This window comes from Mixophyes fleayi, chromosome 1 (assembly GCF_038048845.1).
Source record: "Mixophyes fleayi isolate aMixFle1 chromosome 1, aMixFle1.hap1, whole genome shotgun sequence".
Taxonomy (NCBI): Eukaryota; Metazoa; Chordata; class Amphibia; order Anura; family Limnodynastidae; genus Mixophyes; species Mixophyes fleayi.
This window is the reverse complement of record NC_134402.1, coordinates 238398137-238422275: the sequence shown is the minus strand read 5'-3', so window position 1 is coordinate 238422275 and position 24139 is coordinate 238398137. Positions and strand designations below refer to the sequence as shown.

Here is a 24139-nt window from a genome sequence, read left to right as displayed (position 1 = left end):
GTTAGTACAAATATTTAGTGCTATCCATTCACAAAGGGCTTATGCATGAACCGATAGCAGCAGTATTCAGTCTACTGTTCAAATAATAGCTTCCCATTTGCTACCTGTAAAAGCATCAGCAGGTGCCCTTCTATGACAAGATTTTAATTAATTGTCATCAGTTCTCCACATGTGTCAGGGAATCAGTACAGTTTTCACAAAAGCACACTATAAGCCATCTGCTCACCGCTATACGTGGAAATTCAATTTTATATGCACTATGTGAAGCCAAATGTAACAAGTAGTATAAACACATACCCATAGTCATCAATCAGATGAGAGCCTATAACCACTACACTCAATTCAAAGTGGTCCATTTCTGCTTTGATGCCAAACATAATAGGAGCCAGCTTGGAGTAGTCTGCCCTGTTGCAGGTAGCCACACATACTCGAAGTTTTCTTTGGTTTGCATTTTTCTCCATGACAACTTTCTTTGATAAATTTTCAAAATACAGTGCCTGAAAAGACAGCAGACGTGACAGTAAGAAAAGTGTCAACATTTTTCAAACAAAAATTCATCAAATGAAAAATAATTAAATTATACTTCTTTGCCCCCTTAAAGTCATTTTCCAAATTAAAAGGTTGAAAAGTTGTAATGATATCCACTACAGTTAGCTCTTAAAGAGGCATGACTTTTCTTTAGTATTCCACGGAAACCATGCCACTTCTTGTGACTAAAATAAAAATTCTAGAGGAAGTAGTTAAATAAGAAGAAGTTGCACAAACAAACATTTCCAAATTGAATGTGTACCATGTAATGGAACTATGACTCAAGTAATTAAAGTATGCCAAGAACGAAAGTATTTCCAGTAAAGATCCACACCCAAGATGTTGGAATAAGCTATGGCTTCATATAAATTATTTAGTGCAAGGAATGCCAATGTCCAGAGAAGCCTTGATCAATAAAATATTATTAAGTGTTAAGAAAGAGCTTGTTATATTTTCTTTTGTTCTCACATTCAGTGTCCTGGCTGTACTTTTCACGCAATTTTATTCACTTGTACACATTACATTAAAGGAGAGCAACTTGTTTTCACTAATTTCTAGTTTGTCTTTTGGGATTCAGGACACTCCTCCCTCAGGTGCTGCAAGCTTAGAAAGTGGAGTCTCAGGGAAAGTTTTAAATGAAACACCCTCAATATACATTTGTTTTACATGCTAGGTCAGCTACAGGAGATGCATTGACGTTATCCTAATATAGCCATATTATGCACAAAATTCTTCTTTTTATGTATATGCTGAAATATACACTATATGGACAAAAATATTCAGTGGCTTGACCATTACACCAACAGGGACTGTAATGACCTTGTATTCAAATACATATACTTTAATATGGAATTGGTCCCCTTTTTGCAGCAATAACAGCTTTCACTCTTCTTGGAAGACTTTCCAGAAGTTGCTGGAGTGTTTCTGTGGGAATTTGTGCCCATTCATTCTGTAGAGCATTTATGAGGTCAGGCACTGATGTTTGAAAGAGAAGGCCTGGTTTGCAATCTCCATTCCAGTTTATCCCAATAGTATTCGATGGTGTTGAGGTCAGGGCTCTGTGCAGGCCAATCAAGTTCTTCCACAACAAACTCAAACTATGTCTTTGTAGTCCTTGCTTTGTGCACTGGGGCACAGTCATGTTAGAATAGAAAAGGGCCTTCATCAAACTTGCCACAAAGTTGGAAGTATAGCATGGTCCAAAATGACTTTGGTATGCTAAAGCATTAGGCTTGCCCTCCACTGATAAGGGGCCTAGTCCAAACCCTGAAAAACAGCTCCATACAGTTATCCCTCCTCCACTAAACTTCACAGTTGACATAATGCAGTCAGGCAGGTAACGTTCTCCCGGCATCCGCCAAACCCAGACTCGCCCATCTGACTGCCAAACAGAGACGCGTGATTCGTCACTCCACAGAACACGTTTGCACTGCTCCACAGTCCATTGTTTGTGTGCTTTACACCACTCCATCCAACGCTTGGCATTGGTCTTGGTGATGTGAGGCTTACATGCAGATACATGCAAGCCTCACATCACCAAGCTACTGCCAGACAGTTATTTTGCTTACAATAATGCCAGTGGAAGTTAGGAACGCTTCAGTTATAGAATCAGCAGAGCGTTGGCACCATGCGCCTTAGCAAACGTTGACCCCGCTGTGATTTTACGCGGTCTTCCTCTTCATGGAAGAGTTGCTGTTTTTCCTAAATGTTTCCACTTTCTTATAATATCACCTACAGCTGACCGTGGAGTATCCAGCAGGAATGAAATTTCACAAACCCTCTTATTGCAAAGGTGGCATCCTATCACAGTACTACGCTTGAAGTCACTGAGCTCTTCAGAACGACCCATTTTGTATCACAAATGTTTGCAAATGGAGACTGCGTAGCTAGGTGCTTGATTTTATACACCTCTGGCAACGGGTCTGATTGAAACACCTAAATTCAATAATTAACAGGTGTGGCCAAACACTTTTGTCCATATAATGTATGTTGTGGGAGCTGACCACAGCTACTATCCCCCATTAGGGTTTAGTGGAATGTTCAAACAGCCACATTAGTGTAGAAGGAGGATCATTGAGCGGGGGCGTGGAGGACTTCCAGTAGAACATACTAAAAGTAGATTGAGGATCAATGGTAGGCTGAATATACTCTCAGTGAAGCAATCTATAATATAAATGTCTAGTGGCGTGTGTTAGTCTGTCTGTGTGTGTAAAATATAAAACCAAGCTGCAGCGCCACCTGCTGGGCGGAGTTATACACTGACCTACTAAATTCTTAGTGTGTGTGGAAAAAAAAAATCAGAAAGGGCTGAAATTTGGTATACTAAGATGTTTTTAATTTGTTAATTTAATTTGTTAATTGTTAAAAGTGTTTATAAAGATTTTAAAAAAATATATATACATTTCTTGAAGGAGAAGTGACAGTTGGGAGTGGTTGCCGGGGGTGACAGTGGGGAGTGGTTGGTGGTTGAGGCCTGGGCTATGGCCCAAATGCATGACAAGAACCTTTTTAACACCTTAAGTAGCTTGATTTGACTAGAATGCATGAGTATCATGCACGGGTTAACTTGTATAAAATAAGTTGGTAGCTCCCTCTAGTGAACGAATGTGTAAATGATGTCTTCATAGAAAAGAGTCTCATCCATTAGATCCTGGCGCTCAACCAAGGACTTAACCTTGCAGTTCAGTTAAACTTTAAAGAGACTAAAATTCATATAAAATCTAGCATTCGCAACTGTGTGTTGGGCGTTATGCAACATAACCAAAAACATGTAGTGTCAGCTATTGATAGCTTACTTATTGAAGACGTATTGCCCTCTCTTCCTAAATTCACATCTGTGTGGGAACAGGATCTAGGAAGACCTCTAAACAAGTCCCAGTGTTAAAAAAGGTTTCAATATACACAGGATTCTTAAATTATACAGTTCTAGAAATTCAGTATAAGATATTACCAGTTGGTACTGGAAAAGTGCTGGAGATGCAAGTTAGCAGCGGAGACCCTTGGCATATTTGGTGGGACTGCCCTAAAATTCATACATTTTGGAAACACGCACTAAATATATCTATCTATAAAGGTACTGGGAAATCGTGTGTTGACTAGTCCTGTGGTCTAGATCTTAAACATGACTAATATTACTCTATTGTTAAAATGTTTTTTGTTTTATATCTAAAGTGAAAGTTTAAAAAAAAAAAAAAAAAAAAAGAAGAGCAAAAAGCGTATGGAACTATACACACTTTCTGACAAGTGTGCTATTTACATCAATTTCAACATTTGTAATGCTCCTGAATGCTGCAGGCAAAGTAACAAAGCATGGAATTTTTGAGACGCATTAATAAATGCGCTTCTAAAGCTCTGAAAAAGCAAGGACAATGTACAAGGTTTTTCTACACTTGTAACGATTATTGTTTTTCAACGCCTTGTACTAGCCCTCACTAATTTATAAACTTTAACAAGCTGTCAGAAGGAATGCAGCATTGTAAAGTATGCTTTATACACAAAGTGCATCTATTTAGACACAGACAGTGGCTGCAAAACAGAAGTGACAGATTTTTCCTTACTCCAAGAAAGCGTACAAACCCTTGTCAAACAATAAACTACACAATGACCCCAGTATGGAAATCTACAATACTTTCATCAGGTTCCTGTGGTATTTGCTACATGAGACCGTGTCAGATTACACAGGGCAGTACAACAAGCTTGACAGGTCAACAGAATTTATTTGGTTTGAAAAGAAAAGTTTCTCATAGGTCAAAACAAATATATTTACTCAGAATTAACAGAGGCAAGAGTCTGAAATATCTTGTGTAACTATAAAATAACTTTTCAGTCATAAGATTGTCCACTTTGGACAAAGCAGTGCTTGCCATGTAGCACTTTGGCTGGTGACGTTTCCAGGTAACAGTGAGGCAGAGGAGATCCTCAACAATGTTTTAAAACTGCAGGAAGAGCAGCGCTTTAAAGATTGGAGTACTAAGTATACCATGGAGATCTGATCAGCTAAGATGAAAGGTGTTAAATTAATGTGGACTCAGATTTGATGACTGCTGTTCCTGTCCTCATTCACATTCTCAATCATTGTGTGTGTGTTGACTTCAAGTTATGGATTCAACAAGGTCCTTAAGACTTTTAGGTCCATTCTGAAATGATCACATGACGCAGTTGCTGCAGATTTGTCAACTACACATCCATGCCGCAAATCTCCAGCTCCACTACATCCCAAAGGTGCTCTATTGCATGGAAATCTGGTGACTGTAGAGATCATTGGACTACACTGAACTCAGTCATGTTCGTGGAACCTGTTTGAGAGGACGTGTGCTTTATGACATGCCGCGTTATCTTGCTGGAACTAGTCATTAGAACATGGGTAGACTGTGGCCATAAAGGTATGCATATGGTAAGCAACAACATGCAGGTAGGCTGCAGCATTTAAACAATGCTCATCTGGTATTATGGGGCCTAATGTGTGGCAAAAACACATTTTCCACACCATTACACCACCACCAGCCTGCACCTTTGACACAAGGAAGAAAGGATCAATGTTTATGCCAAATTCTGACCCTACCATCTGCAGGTCGTTGCAGAAATCGAGATTTGCCAAATGAGGCAACGTTTGTCCAATCTTCAGTTGCCCAGTTTTGGTCAGCCTGTGCCTACTGTGGCCCAAGTTTCCTGGGAGTGGGACCCAATGTGGTCCTCTGCTGCTTTAGCTCACCCACTCCAAAGTTTAATGTGCTGTGTATTCAGTGTTGCTTTTCTGCATACCACTGTCGCCCACAGAACTGCTATTCACTGGATTTTGTTTGTTGTTTTTTGCACCGTTCTCTGTCAAGTCCAGGAGATCAAAAGTTTCTCATATACTCAAATCACCGTCTGTCACCAATAGTCATTCCACGGTCAAAGTCTCTTAAATCACATTTCTTACCCATTTTGGTGTTTGGTCTGGACAACTGAACCATGTCTGAATGCATCAAGTTGCCGCCACATAATCAGATTAGATATTTGCATTAACAACCAGGAGTACTTTGCCAATGAATATATATCTGAATAGACAGGCCATTGGTAAACATTGGTCCACTAGTGGACTGGCTACACTTGCTTCAGACTGCTGTGCTCTCACTTCCTCAGGTGTCTACTGATGGACAAAAACACGAGTGTGCGCAAACACCTCCTTTGCAAAAGTGACCAGCAGTCATAAGTCCTAATTACAGGCTCTACAACCTTGGGGTGTTCTTTTTATAGTGCTCAAAATTATTTTAGTGTAGACACTGAATCAAGTACTTTTGACAAGTTAGAAAAAAAATATAGAAACAGAAAATGTATGCAGTAGTTAGGAAAAGGCATATATACTTCTTAGACTACTGTTGGTCTATACAAAGTTTGTGCTGGGAAAAATCTATTTTAAACTGGATGTTGACCAGCAATTTGGCTACAGCGATAATTATCTTTCTAAATTAATGAATTTGATTTATAGAAGTCAGGAATTTAATAACCTGGTATATAGTACAAATGCTGTCATTCAGCTTTTCAGATGGTTTGTGTTACCATAACTTGTATTACAAGCAACATTTGTCTTACTGTGTCTGGATTACAACATTCCTGAAATTCCTTTACAGGAATATATCAACTCTGAAGCTGTGTCTTCAGTTCAAAATGTTACCACCATTCAATTCCTATTAAAAAAATACTAGACTGTTTCTTTTGTTCAGGTTCCAATTACTTCACAATTATTTGTGTACTTCTATTATGGTTTATGCTTTCCTACAAAACACATGTTTAATTATATAGCCGACCAAAAGGCGCTGTGGGATTTTCTGTTTTTTCTAAATTATATAGTCCAACCAAGACAAAAAATTGGCAGGAATGACTTGCCAATCAGGGTTTTCCCCAGCACCTATTTCCAGGGTGCTCCACCCGACTGTTTATACTTGCCACCCAGCTCTTGGCGTACAACAGAGTCCTATAATAATAGAATAAACCATTGTTTTTCCTATTAGAATAGGCACTATGTGAGTACTACAGGCAGCAGTGTGTGTTAGACCACTGACCACCAGTCTGACCAGTCCTGGCAGGTGGGTCCAATTGCCTCCAACATTTTTCAATAGTATTGCAAAGTATTACACTGCCCCCTCTCAGCTAGCAAAATTTTCTAGGAAGAATACTGCCATTGCTGATTAAGATGCTTACAGAATGCACTGCTTCAGGTGGACTTGGCATCATGAGTGAATTACAAACAAAACAAACAGTATACCATGCGAACTACGTAAAATGGGTGTACACTTTGTACACCTATTTTTACTTAGGCACACCGACTGCAGTGAGGGGCTCCCGCTCCATCTTTATGCGCCACTTGCTGGAACGGAATCACAGGTATTGCCCGCCCCCCCCTCCTGTCTACCTATTTTGTGCCTGCTAACACACTGCCCACCACCTCAACCTATCCCTCTCCTCTGGCACCTTCCCCTCCTCCTTTAAATATGCCCTTGTCTGTCCGCACACACAAAAAAACTCCCTTGACCATGCCCTTTTCCCTAATTAGCAACCTTCCCTTTGCTTACAGGGTTCTTGAGCAGGGTTGTTTACAACCGTATCACCGCCTTCCTCTTATTCCCTCCTTGACCCAAATCAATCTGGCTTTCTCCACTCCACAGAAACTGCCCTCACCAATTATCTTCTCACAACTAAATTGAAGGGTCACTTATCCTTCTTGACCGCTCTGCTGCCTTTGACTGCCTTCTTCTCTTGCGATCCCTCCATTCCATCGGTATCCGCAACACTGTCCTCTCGTGGTTTACCTCCTCCCTCACCAACTGTTCCTTTTTTGACCACTTCACCCTTCTTCCCTTACCTTTTGGAGTCCAACGAGTATTTGTTATTTGACCTCTACACCTCTCCACTTGATGATCTCATCAGCTCATATGGTGTTCAACATCATCTGTATGCTGATAAAACCCAAATTCATCTCCCCCCGCCTCGTGTTTCCAGTTGGTTTTTGGCCATCTCATCCTGGATGTCCCAGCGCTTGCTAAAACTCAATATGTCTGAAAGACTGAAATAATTTTGCCTGTACTTCTCCTGACCTGTAGAACACACTGTCATGCGCTATTAGACTCACAGAGGCATATTCAATTGTCGGCGGAAACGCCAAAAATCTCGCGGTCCGCGCATTATTACCGTTATTACAGTAATAGTGCGTGGAAAAAAACGTTATTACGGTAGTTTTCTCGCTGGATCTCAGCTCGCAGCTCCCTGAGCCACGAGCTGAAATCCAGCTAACTATTACTGTAATAACGGTAATAGTTTTTACGCGGCGGGGATATTCAACAATTGAATATGCCCCGTAGGGGCCCCTAAGGGGCATATTCAATTGTTGAATATCCCTGACGGTTTTTATTACCGTTATTACGGTAATAGTGCACGGAGCGCAAGATTTTCGGAGTTTCCGCCAACAATTGAATATGCCCCTAAGGCTTTAGAGTGTAGTGGCTAATCTAAGGCTTCAAACGTGCCCTCACAACTTATATCTTCATTCAAGCCCATCAGCCAACCTCCACCCAACTCCTCTGCTACCATCTCTCCTCCCTACTCAGTGCCACCCTATTTGTGTCTCTCCTTCCCTCTAGGATGTAAGCTCTCAGGAGCAGGGCCCTCTTTCCTTGTGTTTTCCTTTATACTATTGTACCTCTAGGTCTGTCTCCCCAGCCCTGTATCTTGAGCCCATGATCATGAGCACAAGCCTACTTCATGCAGGTGCTACTTATCACATCCTCACCGTCTTTTCGATAGCTGGATCTGCAAATCTATGTTCTCTGTTTATAGCCAGTTAATTCATTGTTGACTGGTCATTGTATAAAACGTATTTGTAGCTCTGTAAATTGTGTTACACTATTAAATGTGCACTCTATTTGCCTACTATATACTGCACTGTAAAAAATTTGTTGTGCGTTATAAAGAAAACATTATAATAAAAAGTGTCAAAAGACCCTACCTGATCAAGCAGCTAGAACAAGGAGGATTTAGTCAATGCAACTCTTGAATTGCTTGATGGAAATCCTTTCCATTCAGGAGCCACATTCACTATTTAGCAAGAATCTGCCCCCTTTCTACTGAGAGCTGTCAGTGAGTTGCTGCAATGTGATAAAAAAAGGGGTACATGAGGGCTGCCAAGTTTAACATGAAGGTATACAAATCCTTTTGAGAGCAGGATCAATGACAGCATCCGATTATGGCTTTCAGGCTACAAAACAACAACATTAGAGCTGAACCACTACAGTGCTGACACATTACAGTGAATGGGAAATTCTCATCCTGTGTCAAAAGTAGCGATTCAGCCCTGAAAATGCTGCATCATCTTTAGAGTTCAAATGCTCCTGGGTAACAGGGCAGAACTGTTTACACTTCACTTCAATGTGTCACTAAGGCAAAATCAACTGTTAATAACACTGCTCTTTCCTAGATGTACAACTACAGCATTCAAGTGCGGCCATGTATCACTGTTCTTGGGGGGCAGGCATACCCACAGGTGGCATAACTACTACCACTGGATCTTGTGCTGGGTTTACAGGACGCAGCATCAGCCCTTTACAAAATAGATCATAACCACTGTAAAAGAGATGAGTGAAGTCTTCTAACTTGTTTCTGTAAAATATTCATTGAATTTTGCTTTATACTGAAAAAGTGTTCCAAATCCAACCACACAGCAGAATGAAGCCCACCATCACCCAGGCTCTATTCATAGACTATGTTTCAGGACTTCCCTAATCTTTATACTGCAACAATGCTCAATCAGTTTTAAACAATATCAGAAATTCCACGATGGTGCACACAACTGAATTCTTGGGGCCGATTTACTAAGCTGTGGGTTTTAAAAAGTGGAGATGTTGCCTATTGCAACAAATCAGATTCTAGTTGTCCTTTATATAGCACATTCTACAAAATGACAGCTAGAATCTGATTGGCTACTATAGGCAACACCTACACTTTTTCAAACCCGCAGTTTAGTAAATATACCCCCTTGGTCTCTCTGTTGTGCGAGTCTAGCTATAGTGATTATTAAAATGATCTTATGATTAACATTTATGTAGCATTCACCTTCAAATCAAAGCAGCACTGGTCAGTACATACCTTAGGGAAAAAAAATAGCCAACATTTTAGTAATTTAAAAGGTTTAATTTACATTATTGTGGGGAGCTAAATGACCTTGCAATTACAATTAAAACTACCAAGTACAACTATATAGACCAGATACAAGGCAATGAGACATCAATGCAATGCTCATTTATACATACAGCTGGAATGAGCTATGGGCAAAGAATGTGCCAGAGGGAGGACACAGGCTATTGATAATAAGAAACACACGCACAACATCCCCTAATGGTGCCGACACACTGTGACGCCCATCATTTGGGTTTCCAACGTGGCGTCTTACCTGCAGGGGTGTCGGGTACCGGGGTCGCGCTGTGAGCTCGAGGTAACGCGGATTGGATAGTGCGCGGGCACGAGACAGGACGGCAAGACGGGAAGCGGTCTGGAAGCTCTGCAGTGACGTAAGGGGGAGGGGCGGAGGCTCGCGGGGAAGCTGCATATAATTACATAGAGCACCGGCCGCAAGCGCCACGAAATGACTCTGTGGTGGGCTGAGCCAGCTGTCCGCCAATAGCTCGGCACCAGAGTCAGTGGGCGGGCACATCCGCCGCCTGCGTTCTTTAGCCGTCACATAATGGGAGTGGTACAGTATCTGCCGGGAAATACTGTCATGTGTAATGTTAACAGCTCCCTGCGCTGCCAGGTGACCCTGAGCTCCAATATTTGCGTTTCTAGTTCATTGAACTGGTTTGTAGTACAAAGAGTTTCATGTAGTATACCACTTCTTTCTGCTTGTGACACAGCATAGCTGACATATTAACCTGTGTAGAACAAATCCCTGTGATGTCTCCAGTCATTTATTGTGATACTACTACACTGCACTCCCTCTGTCTTTCCCACTTTGCCTGTTTGAAACAAACTGTGCAAGTGTTGATGCCACTCCTCCACAGACTTTCCATTCCAGATTCTGTATAATGTGTTTGGTAATTAACTATGTGCAATATGATTTATGCACTGTGGCTGATAAATTGGACTAGTTAAATAATACAATGTGGGTGTAATATTTAATATGTTAATAGAATATTTAGTAGTATGGACTACAGGACTACTGTAGCTTCACCTTAGTATTTTTTGCCAAAGCACACTAGCCTACTCTCCCAGAACGTTCTGGAGACTCCAGAATTTCAAGAACCCCTCCCATCCTCCCAGGAGAGTAGACCACCTTCCTCTCCCTGAAGTCATCATGGTCCCACTGTGCAATGTGACATGAATTACGTTGGTAAGGGCTTTGAAGGTGTGTGGCTTGAACAGGATTCTGGAGTTATGGGGAGTCACTGTAGGGACTTGGGGGCACATTTATCAATATTCACATAAAGTGAAAAGTAGTTTTCAATCCTTATCACAATGATAAGGATTGAACTATTTCTCACATTTATGTACAGCCCTGCACAGAAACAGCAGTTCCGAAAAAACTGCTGTTTCAGTGATAAAAAAAATCATTCTTACCCCCCTCTTCGGAAGCGCTGTCTCCGGGTCTTCTCTTCACTCTTCAATTGCGCATGTCCAGTTCCAAGAACTGGACATGCGCACACAGATCCCCTCTCTGTCTCTGCAACGATAGTTGCAGAGAGCGCGCTGAGTGACAGGGAGTGATCATGTGATCCCTCCACACATGCGCTGTACAGCTCTGCTCTTCGGAGCAGAGCTGACAGCATTAGATTTCTTCAATTCCGATGATGTACGCCAGCGCTGGCGTACATTAACATGACAAGTTCCCGAAAAAAAATGTTTTTTCGGGACTTGTTAGATTGCGGCCAGGAGCAGTCACCATTCTGTTGAATGGTGACTGCTCCCAAAAACGAAGAGGAATGCAAAGCAGCAGATAGGCATGATATCTGCTGCGATGCACCCTTAATAAATTTGCAGAGGACAGGAGGACACCTTAATGACCCCTTAAAAGCACTATCGTGCTTTATTAAATATGCCCCTTGGAGAGTGGTGCAGTGGATGAGAACGACGAGAGGAAGATCACTGTCGCTGCAGCATTTAGAACGGAATAAAGTAATGCGAAACGTGAGGGGAAGAGGACAAGAAAGTGACCCTTTAACTTAGATGGTAGCAGATCATTGGTCACCTTAGTGATGGCAGTCTTGGTTGAATGCAAGGTGCCTTGTCTGTGGCTGCAGTGAATGTAGTATTGTATAAATAAACTGCTTCATCAGGGTAGGGTAGGTAAGTAATAGGAGATAATAGTGGTACAGGTGAGGCTAAAAAAAGGATCTGGTGAAGAGTGTTTAGTTGTCGCTGTGCTCACAATGAGAGGAATGAGAATAAAGGAATTGGATTGATGTACTTGAATCAAGCAGTATAGGGCAATGGAGGTGGGCAGTTGCAAATAGAGATTAATAAGGAATGACAAAAAGAAACTGGTTATACTTAAACATTAGAAAGGGCAAAGATGTTTTTAGTAAACCAAGGTGAATAATACAAAGTGTGCACCTTAGAGAGCGGGTATAAATGAGTGATGATAGGTTTCAGTGAGTTCACAAAGAGCATCAAAATAAAGGTCAGATCAATAAGCAGTTTTAAAAAGCATTACAAACAGTTCCATAGGGAGTATCCAGGTAGTGTACAAAGCATGTTCAGGGGATAGAAGGTAACTGGTACTGGCAGTTCCAACTGCATTTTTGTCAAATCGAATTTGTATTTGGCAGGAATACTCAACAAGTCTTCAAGTATTCTTGGTATGTCATGTTTTGAGGATATCCTTAACATGTAGGTTTACAAACCCTTTAATGTTTGTATAACTCCTGCTAGATAGGTACACATTCGCTCCATGTACCCCTCTTGTCTCACTGTCAGCACGGACTATGACTAGGTGGAAGATTCAGAGACCTACAGGTATGTTTCTACCATTATTCCTTATGGTAACTCTTGACTAGTGATGAACTTGATACTATACTAGCTTGATTGTTAGTAGCTCTACCTCTCTGCACATGTATGCCTTTGATCGGCTGGCCAGTTTGCTAACATGGTTCTTTAATTGTAACTATATTGAAAGCCAGTCAAGGAATATGCATATATTATTCTTTTTTTAAGTGATCTATTTACAAATGCATATGAACTCACTGTTAAGCAATACAGGTGCACAGTATTGAACAACATCCAAAGATAGCAGCTAGCTTTATTTACTACGTCCAGAAACTGTATTCTCACACTGGACAATGCAACGTGCTTACTTTATTTCTCACTATTTACTTTAGTTTGCCTTATTCTCTTGCCATTCTCAAGCCCTTTTCAAATCTCACAATGTTTAACAATCAGTCTTTCTTACTATCCCTCTATGGAATTCACCTTAGAATTACAACATCCCTGACTCTACCTGCATCACACCACTTTGTATACATGTTATTTATTAACATTTATTTATATAGCATCAGCATACAGAGCAGTGCTTTACAACTGGCATCCATATTCTTAGCTCACTACTCCACCTCTAATTAACTCTAATGAACTTCTTCCAATCTACATTCTTCAATCTGTTGGCATCAAATAAAACCCATTCAACCTTACAATCATCTTCCTTACCGCTATCCTTCTAGAAGTCAGTGATTTATCAAAAATCCAGTCACCAACATTTTCCATACTCTTCATTCTGATTATTCACATTATAGAAATCTTCAAACATATCACCTGTATCCTGTCAATTTCAAGATCCTTAGCGGTATATTTACTAAACCCAGGTTTGAAAAAGTTTGAAAATGTTGCCTATAGCAACCAACCAGACTCTAGTTATCATTTATTTAGTACATTCTACAAAATGACAGCTAGAATCTGGTTGGTTGCTATAGACAACATTGCCACTTTTTCAAATCCGCAGTTTAGTAAATATACCCCTTAAAGTGTGTCTTTTGGAAAGCACGCTCTGTTTTTAACCATGACGTATTTCACACTGTGGTCTCTAATTCACCCACATCTACAGGTCTGTAAGCAGATGAGGAGGAGCTGGACTTCTCCTTTGCTAATTATGCACTGTGACAGGATGGACCGCCTATGCCACCCTGTCTGTTGTTGCTAGGAACCGGCTGGGTTTACTTTGCCACCGTTCCCTTTCGTTATCCAAAAAGCGCTCTTGCCGCAGTAGGAGGGGCTTATAATGCTGCCACCACTGGACTCCTTACCGGCATCCAGTACCGGGTTTCTTCTGGGTAAATGACGCTGCTAGTGTACCTCGTTGCTGGTGTACCCGGACTGGTAACTCCGGACTTCTTACTATGGATCCGGGTTTCTGTGAATGGATCCCCCCTGGCCTATCACACTAACCAGGCTGCATAGGTAGCAGGCAGAGCGGTGGTACTGGAAAAGCTTGGGTCCAAACCTCAGACACAGCCGGAGAACGGATTAGATTTGGGTCTAATCTGTAGATCACAGGAATACAGCGATATTGAAGATGTTTCCAAGCAGACCTTTGAAGCAAGATCGTTTATTTTCTCTCACCCTAGCTGAAGGTACCAGGGTGATCAGGTCAGATGAAGTCAGAAGAATGATACATTACATGCTCACACAGCTCATATTTTATACAGTTCTGACATAGGCTATTTTTAGAATCAGGATGTAACCCCGTTTACCAAAACATTGATTTACATACATTGCAAAGCCACTAATATTTATACTTAGCTATGAAATTCTTAAAAACCTTGCTGTGAATTTCCTGGATCTTATGTCAGAGACAGGAGACCCACTAGCAAGTCAAAAGGTCTGACTGGCATGAATACTTCAGACAGTCGCCAAATACACATATCCACAGAAAAACAAAAGGACCCACAACAAGCCACTTCCCCAAGCCACAATACACCAAAGTCTTGGTAAACACAGGCTCATTGTATCAGATATATACATCAGAAATAGGCATATCCTATAGCAAGGTAAGACAAGAGACAAATTTCCTCCCCTGGTCTCAGAAATAACGATTACCTATCTCACAATATAAACAATATAAAAAAATAAGTGCATGTGCAATTACATAAATAAGTGCCCTGCCCCATTTGCTTTAAATAAATTTTTCCAAAAAGGTATTTAATAGTGATCCAGTCACATGCACATTTAAAGTTCTACCTGTTCCATCACTCACATCACCCTCTTTTAAAGTACATGGTATCTGGAATTTTAAACTCTTCTCTTAGCATGTTGCTGTGATCTAATCTAATCTTGTAACACCCCATGAATTCCTTGCACCAAATTTTCAACAGCTTTTCATCTTTTTGCAAAAACTTGTCTTCCCACTATCTACAATATCCTGTCCTATTTTGCAGTCACATACCTTAATCACACACTAGCAGCTTTTGATAAAGTAGCTGTAGCTAATCTTTCTTCTCAGAGTCAACCACAACCTCTGCAGCACACAAAGGAAATGTACTGTCATTCTGAAATGTATTGCTGTTTTATCATGCCTACCAAAATGCTCCGGACACTTCCAAACAAATACTGCCAATGTCTTAACTCTGCTCAGGCTTCTAACCCCCAAAAATCTCTTGAATACATAACATTCTCATCTCAACCCTCCCACAGACAAGGAGGATGGGATGGACACCTCCTTTTAACAACCCCACCAACCACCATTAATCTTTCTCCCTACCGCTCCAAAATCCTTCTCCCTATTTTGAGACTTTTCAGATGAATATGAATGGTATCCTATTCCTCGAGCAACAACCTGTTCCCTTACCCTCTATTTATTTGATTCCACAAATGAAGATGAAGTGCCTGATTCATCAAGGCATGTATTGTGTGCGCAACCCAAGTTCAGTATTATACGCACGTATTTTGTTTTTGTGTACTCCTGAATTCATGATCTCTAAATACGTGTGCTTCTGAAATCTGGGGTAAGTCTGCTATGCTCTGTCGAAGTCGAATAATTGGATAAAGTCGGCTAAATTGATTAATATTGGTTTACCGTGCGCACAGGTAAACAGCACATACACTTACATTCACACCTACATTTGTAGATAGGACACATTTATTAAAGTTCCAACCCACATTCATTTATAGATAACCAATTTAGAGATTATTTATACATAGGTAAAACTACAGTAAAGGTATTTATGGTTCAGGTCCTCAGAAATGTGTGGAGCTTGGTCTCATATTAATCCATATTTTACAAGCAGAAATCCAGTATCAACAGAGGAGAGATCACACATAGCGATCGCTAGTTATGAATAATGAGATTAATATTCAAAAGCACTTTGTTTAAGGGTCAGTTCTAACTGATTATTTGGCGGGAAGACACATATGCAACAGTTGGAGTTGCCCCACCTTTACAAAGTAGATCAATTGAACTGACCTATGACCAGCAGTCTACTGGAACATCATAAACCATAAACCAATGAAGAACTTTCTTAGTGTTATTTGCAAATAAACTTGTGACATCATCATTGTTTCATTGTAACCAAACTGTGGATATACTGACCTCTGTGACAGACATAAGCTTTGACGACTGTCCCTGGATCCAGGAAGCGCGTATTTATCGGTTATACTTTGTAGCATTCTTATTGTATTTTGCTGCGTAATGCTATTCAACCGAATACGCTCTACTCTATCCCCTGACAAATTAGTTGTTTGCTGTTTCCTGTGCTCATATCAGCCTTAATTACCATACTTGTTATATGTATCTCTTTGTGGGATGGGGAACCAATAGCGCAGAAAGTGTCTTTCAAATTATTTTAGATTAGATATACCATCCAACTTATGTACGGTTGTTGAAAGCTATTTTCTTGCTGCAATTGTATGAAGCGCTGTATCTGATCATTCTGTTTTGCATAGAGAACTTACAGTTATAGGGGTTAACTCATCACATAATTGTGGGGAATAAGGCCTAAATCACAACTGCAGTGTAAATATGTTATATCAAATAAATCCATTGATAAGTTAAGCTACTAAAGTGTAAAATGTGAAGTCAGAAAGTCTGTTGTGTGTGTATTCGGTGACTCTGCACATCCCCATTTTAGAAGATAGCAGTGTCACCTGTAGCAGCTTCAAAGGCCCCTGCTGTGAGCTATATCCTGACACAAGTTAGTTTTTTGGACACCTGAATAGACTTTGTGGGGCCGTTCACAGCTGGACATCCTTGCAGACAAAGGCAGCATTTGAAGGCTGCCTATACGGGTATATAGAAATATGAACTTCAAAGGAAAAGGTCTTCATAGTTCATATTTTGGGAAATCTGGGTGCCACTCCATACTGAGGGGCAGAATTCACATCAGGGTTGTGAATGACAGGTACTGGCGGTATCAGGGAACAGCTATAAATCACATGTCTTTGGGAAAGGTATGTCACATTGTCATAATTCCATCATGTTTGGTATTTAAATGTGCGGGAGATTATGACCGGTTTATTGAAGGGGGAGCTATGTTTCTGGGATATATCTGTGGAGAGTTGCCAAAGGTCAAAACTTTTGGAATATTTAGTGACACCCAGGGGACATCCCTGACTCCCCTCTTAGCATAAACACTGCCCCTGTGAAGGCCATCCCCTTTCATTTTTGCTTAAAAAACCTGTGTTGGGAAGTGGCAAATTGTCAGTCTTTTGGGAAAATCAATCCACATTGATAAGCTGTCCATCTCCCAAGCCAATTGCCCATGGCACAGATTATACAAATCATGTAAGTTATACTCTGAATGTAATAATTTTTATTTTAAACTGTTTTGCTTGTGTATATTATGTCATTTGTTAATTAATTGTTTTTTTATATCTGAATGCCCTTTGTATATTAAATCTATAATTAATAAGTGGCGTACTTGATACTCTAACGAATAAAGAAGAATAATATAGCTCGACCAAGTTAACCCTTTGAGTGCCGGTCTGTGATTTGTTAACACATTTGGCTAACAAGCCTAGTGTTCTTGAATTTACATTTGTGTAACAGTCTGGAGGTGTGACGAGTTAATCCTTTGATTGCTGGTGCGGGCTTTGCTAACCTGTGGGTAGCCAGAAGCCTTGTGTGCCAGTGTGGGACAGTATATTGGGGTTCTATTGCCTGTATTCAATATGTGGTGGTAAACCTGAAGTGTGTGTGGGTGTAAGAGCCCTGTTGTGGGGCGATTCAGCAGGTCTATAACCTGTGTGATAGGTAGAGACTTGAGTGATGGAATAGTGTGTAACCTCATACAGTAAACACCCAAAGTCACAGAAGTTGGGAGCGTGTTCGTGACAAGTGATGTCAAAGGATGACAGATATATTATTTTGATGCAAGAGTTAAGTTACTTATATGAAATCCAAAACCTAGTGTATATTGCAGTTGTACTACTGAAGGGCATAATTATGCTTAATTCATATATTTAATTTAATAACTCTCTTAATTGTTCTAAATATACAGGTCAGTATGAATAATAAGTGAAGATCTGATAAAGTAAATTGCTGCATAAGCAAAGAAAAACACAGAGCAGTCTTAACTCCAGTTCTCACGCACCCCCCAACAGTATTTTTTTAATCGTGCTGCAGGTTTGAAAAAGGAGATGTTGCCTATAGCAACTAATCAGATTCTAGCTATTATTTATTTAGTACATTCTACAAGATGACAGCTAGAATCTGATTGGTTGCTATAGGCAACATCTCCACTTTTTCAAACTTGCAGTTTAGTAAATATACCCCCTAGTCCAGTGTTGGCTAACCTGTGACACTCCAGGTGTTGTGAAACTACAAGTCCCAGCATGCTTTGCCAATATATAGCAGTTTATTGCTGGAAGGGTTTGCTGGGACTTATAGTTTCACAACACCTGGAGTGTCACAGGTTAGCCAACACTGCCCTAGTCTACTTGGCTGGGTCAGTAATTATCCTACTTGTTTCCACAGACTAGAATCCTCAAAACATGAGCTGACGGGTGTGTGCCAGGACTCGAGTCATAAACACTGCTGTAGAATATTGAATTGTTTTATAGACCAGTCCTGTAAACTGGTTACTGGTTACAGGGTAGTTTCACACAATTAGGGACAAAGAGTGACTGGGGGCATAAATATAACCGTTTCAATATTACACAATTGTCTTATATTTACTAACAAATTACGAAAATATACAAACTACAAGCCTGTTTTTTATTTGTATATATAGTACAGGAAACTCCTGGGTACCTAACTATAATCATATCACAATAATAATAATAATAATAATAATAATAATATAATCCTACTTTCTAAAAAAAATACTTCACCTACCAAAGGTAACTGTTCAGTCTCCACTTCTTTCTTTTCAGTTATACTAAAAGCAATATACCAATACATGCAACCTTTTTAGTACAAAACTGTACTTAAAAGGTTTACTGGCCCCAGTTGGGGTTGCACTCTGTATGTTGCACGCCTTTGACCTGGGAAATAATTACATCTTTTAGCTAACTGTAATCTCTTGAAAAAACATTTGTATTGGACTATATTATTCCATATACCCCACAATCCTACAGCACTACAGAATATACTAGCACTATTTAAATAAAAATGAATAATACAGTTCATATTTACTTTCCCTAAAACTGATTTAAACATCTTGCCATATGAATTTTTTGATTGTGTAAGAGTTGAGGCCTTCTATAGTCTTGTTACGCTGATATTAAAATATGACAATCATAAAAATTTCTAGTTTCATACCAATTAATCATTTCAAAGTTGTTAAACACAGGGGGCCTGATTCGTCAAGGCACGTATCTGCTGATTTTGTGCGTATCGTCCACAAAATCACTCTGCGCATGCCCAGCACAGGTAGATACGTCCATGAACGCAGCTATCTCTGTTGCATCTTTGTACGCAAAGGACACTTACTACAGCCTATGATTTCAGGGAGTGAACTGGAGCGCGGAAGGGGCATTTTGCCATAGTGAATTAAAAGTAGGGGCGTGCTAAACTCAAGCACGCACAGCCACGTCCAATTCAAGCTCTGATCGTCTGAAAGTTACTTGTTTTTCTGCCGTATTTCTTGCTCCAGCTAAAGAGCAAGTCTAAGTTCTGATGAGTAGTGTTGACAGTCTAGTATACATGCTATAACATGTGTTTGCAATCACGTACATTTAACTGTTTTTCCATTAATGTCTATATTATTACCAGGTGACATTTATTCAATATTTTTTTCCCTGTGGGTTTTATTTGCACATTTATGATCCACATAGGTATTGGACGTATCCTGCAGCATCTTGTGTAGTAGAGCACAGCAGATCTGCCTCCGATTTCAACAGTACACGTATCTTGAAATGCGCGCCTTGATGAATTCTGGAATATGCAAAGCCTAGATACGTGCGTAGTAGTAGTATACTGATAGTATTGGTAAAAATGCATCACATATAAAACATGTGAAAAATACCTATCTAAAGCCTGTGTTAGTTTACCTGTGTTTTACCCATTTTCTCAGTGCATATGCCTGAGAAAATACTCACACTTACTGAAGCAACATGACATTGAAATAGTGAGTCAAAGCTACAGATAAAATATTAACACACCTAGCAATAATGCAGATTTAGAAACAGTCACGGATCTGGCTGTCAAAGATACATATTGTTGTGCAATTAATGTTTTGGAAATACATATACATTCTAAAAGGCTGTAAAAATGTGAACACTTTTTTTTATTGTTATTTGTGTTTTACAAATAGATAGCTTCAACTGGGTGTCACATACAAACCCCCCCCCCCCCCCCAAAAAAAAATATATGGGTTAATCGGTGCAATTAATTACATGCAGCCCTCTGCACCAGGGATCCAATCCACACAAAATCCCAATACAGGAAATCAAATAAAAAATTGGAGCAGAAATTGCACATGTGATGTAAACAATGGAATGATGTCAAGCCAAATTTGAATTCAAACAAGGAAACAGAAAACAGGTGATTTCAAAGACATTGATATTGACATTTTTCTAAGACTTGTAAGCGTGTACATGGAAAGGGAGTGGTAGTTTTTTTTCCCCATGTCACCAGCCCGCCCCTGGTTTATGACCAGTATATCTTGCCCAGAACGGTTTTAATCAACATGTACTGGCTAGATTTACATCAGAGGATAATTTGACATGTCACACCTCCCAAATGTCTGATTTAGGCAAGACAGTCACAATTTGAGGGGACTGTCCAGCCATCCAGGAAGTCGGCACATCCCTATTCCCGAGAAGTCCGAAAATACATCACCATGGTGAACAGATGGTGCAACAATATAAAGCCTTTTTATGGGACCAATATGGCGTGACCGTGCCCACTTTTAAAAATAAATAAATAAAAAAACAACTTTTTTTATTAAAAACATCGGAGTACATAAGAATACAGAAATATACAGAAAAAATTCAGAAGTCCAGAAATAACATATATACAAATATGGGGCATGTAGCTGTTCAAAGCGTGATATACAATGCCAGTAGTAAACACTCCCCAATGACGTTTTTACATTGTAAAATCAGTTGTGTGCCGGTCTTGTATCGTAGTAATGTTATGTTTTTAACATTTTAAACAGGAAGGGAAGGAAAGGGTTTATAGGATAGAGAGGAAAGAGTGGAAAAGTACAAAGTTGTAGGGGTGACGGGAAGAGGGATTAGGTGAGGGGTAGGGGAAAGAAAGTACACGCAAAGAAAATGTAGCGATGATCTAGGTTGGGAATACGGTCAGAATCGAAGAAGAGGTTGATTATGATAGGAAGCCTAGGGAGACCGACCGTGCCCCTTTTTCTGTGTGCATTGTTGTCCCAGTTACCTCCAGGACAATGTTGGGAGGTTTACCTATTTATTAACATTTTTTGGATAAGAATGCAGAAGATATTTCATGAAGATGACAATTTTGGAGTTAAAGACAATTAGAAAGTTTCCACGATTATCGATGTTCTTAAATTCATGTTTATTAAAGGGACACAGAGCTCAATTTTTGTGTGCTACGTGCAGGGAAACTAATTTAAAATATAGTCTGTTTTTGTTCTATTTATTGTCTACATATGGATAAATACATTTCTGTGGGAGACAGCGAGTTTTCTTACATCCTCTCCCCATCTAAACATATGTCTGATAAGAGAGTAGAGTACTATTACATACAGTATGGAAGTGCAGTGATGCAGATATAAGATGTAGATCATTGATCTCTAAGTAAAAAATTTTTTTTTTAAAATGGGTGACAGACCAAATAAAGGAGTCCCTTGTAAAATTGACGCTAAATAGGATGCTAGTGGCTTAGTGGTTAGCACTTCTGCCTCACAGCACTGGTGTCATGAGTTTGATTCCCAACCATGGCCTTATCTGTGTATGTTCTCCCCGGAGGTTTCAGCGGGGTGTTTCAGTTTCCTCCCACAATCCAAAAACATACTGGTAGATTAATTGTCTGCGTGTTAAGAAATTTGGAGCTTCAATGGGGCAGGGACAGATGTGAGTGCGTTCTCTGTACAATGCTAATGGAATTAGTGGCGCTGTATAACCAGATAAATGATGATGATGATTATGACATCAGAAAAATTAACAGAAAAAAATGAAAAAAAGGCCTTTAAGAAATGTGATATTTATTGTATGGAAATTAAATCTGAACTCATTTTTGTTTTATTTATTTATTTAGTTTACTGCCGTTTTCGGAGAATAGACGCAAATCTAAGTATCCTGCAAATCTATTAGTAGTTGCTCTTCCTTTTTTCTTCGAAATACATAGATGTCATGAGGACTGCTCTATTCCACATTTTAACAAGTGATGAAAAGGCATTTACACATACAGTAATGTACGCCAGCTCTGCTCCTATGAGGAAAGCATTGTGGTAGAGGGATCTTACTTACTGCTTACCACATCTTACTGCTCTCCCCTCCGGTCACGATCGCAAAGATGGTCACTTTGCGATAGTGACCATAGGAAAAATAGAAGACGGGTCTCCGCAGGAACAGCAGTTTTTCGTGACTGCTTTTCCTGTTAAAGTTTTTTAATAAATACACACAATCTTTCAGTCCTTATCTTTGTGATACGGATTGAAGGGAACCATGTTAAAAAAGCAGACATTAATAAATAGGGACCTAAAACAACTGTGCATTGTTTTTCCCTGACATTTTACTATGCTATTTTATTTCTACTATTATGAAATAAATAAAAAAATAAAAATAAAATGCTTTTTATTTGCTAAAATATTTACATATTGACAATAGGTCAAATACGGAAATATTCTTATTTTTTTGTACTTGCATATTTTTACATTAAAAAAAAATATTGTGTGAATCATTTTCCTAATGATATCACCTCCATTTTAAATAAGCTTAATATAAAACGAAACTATTAAGCAGCTTGCACAAATATTCAAAAGCTTATCTGGTTTTATGATTACAGTAACTTCCAAAGGGCTAACATGTTTCATACATTAGAGTGTGTCCAAATGCAACTCAGGAGGGAAATAAGTCAAATATGTCAAGGTTTAAACATAAGCAGAATGTTCCTCTTATACAAATATATTTCGTTTTATGGCTACATTAGATTTTACGTGGTAGGATTTTGAACTGGTTCCATTTGTTTGTAAGAACGTTCTAAGAGACAAGTGAACAATAACAGAAAGACTAGACAAATCAGTCCAGATCCCGGGTGCTGTCATACAACACAGTAAAAAGAATCGTCTTTGTATGTGCCATGTATGTAGTAAAGTGCTGTCTTAGAACATACGGCAAGGACGTGGCAGTAGCACAGTATAACTAACAGTGTAGGATCTAATTGAGCTTTGCACTATAAATTACACACACACACATTTCGGTCCCACACACCCACTGTTACCCAATACACATGACATCCAAAACGTTCCCAGGCCTCTGCACCATGGGGAGTCTACTGACAATAGAAACACGGGACATCTGACTTACGTGAGGACCCCGCATAGTGCTGTTTCCGTTACGAGGATGCAGATCACTCCCCATTCCGATCAGCTGGATTCCTGCTGTATGTAGACTGTAGTGATTTGCTCCCCCTTTGTTTTGCCTCTAGTGATCTTGCTCTTTTAATCCACCCTGCAGCCGTACTTGATGTAAATGTAGTTTCTTTGATTGGCATCTGCACTCCATTCTTAACGGAGGACGTAGCCACGCCCACATATGCTAATGAAGCAGTGACTTCTTCACTCTCATCTAGCAGACTGGCTTGCCCCCGCCTCTTTCCTCTTCCCTTCAGTACACCACTTGAATCAACTACCTTTTTGCTTGACATAGTAAACTGCAGTAATAGCTTTCCATGCTCAGCTATATGTCAAGAGAAACAGCTGGTGAAAATATTTACATTTTTCCCAACAAGCTGTCCTGCATTTATTCATGAATGTCCACGGGGGTTAAAGTATTTGCGTTATTATGGTTCTCCGATTCAATGACAGCTTAGCATAGTAACAATTGCAATATTTATGGTCAGGGAAATCAAGTTACAAACTGAGGTGGTTTCAACTCTGAATATATTTGTTAAAAAAGGATAATAGCAACTAGTTTTTGAGAAGAACAAATCTTGTTTTATCTGTGAAATGTAAAATAATAATATTAAAAACTTGTAATTTATTATTTTTATATTACCTGGAAGTTTTACTGTCTG

At 39.7% G+C, this 24139-nt stretch overlaps 1 protein-coding gene across 2 annotated transcripts in view; it reads right to left on the bottom strand.

Moving 5' to 3' along the window:
• The window catches only part of GNE (glucosamine (UDP-N-acetyl)-2-epimerase/N-acetylmannosamine kinase), a 34832-nt gene extending 11192 nt beyond the window's left edge, over positions 1-23640 (bottom strand). Inside the window, exons 1-2 of one of the 2 annotated variants that reach the window (XM_075208078.1) lie at positions 23431-23640; positions 298-497 (exon numbers count right to left, since the gene is read on the bottom strand). In XM_075208078.1, the coding sequence (XP_075064179.1) occupies positions 298-497; positions 23431-23484 (254 nt within the window). In that variant the 5' untranslated portion in view covers positions 23485-23640. Of the gene's footprint in view, positions 1-297; positions 498-9952; positions 10074-23430 lie in introns of those variants that run through there. The other variant, XM_075208068.1, reaches the window with a different exon arrangement.
• Between the last annotated feature and the right edge of the window lie 499 nt (positions 23641-24139).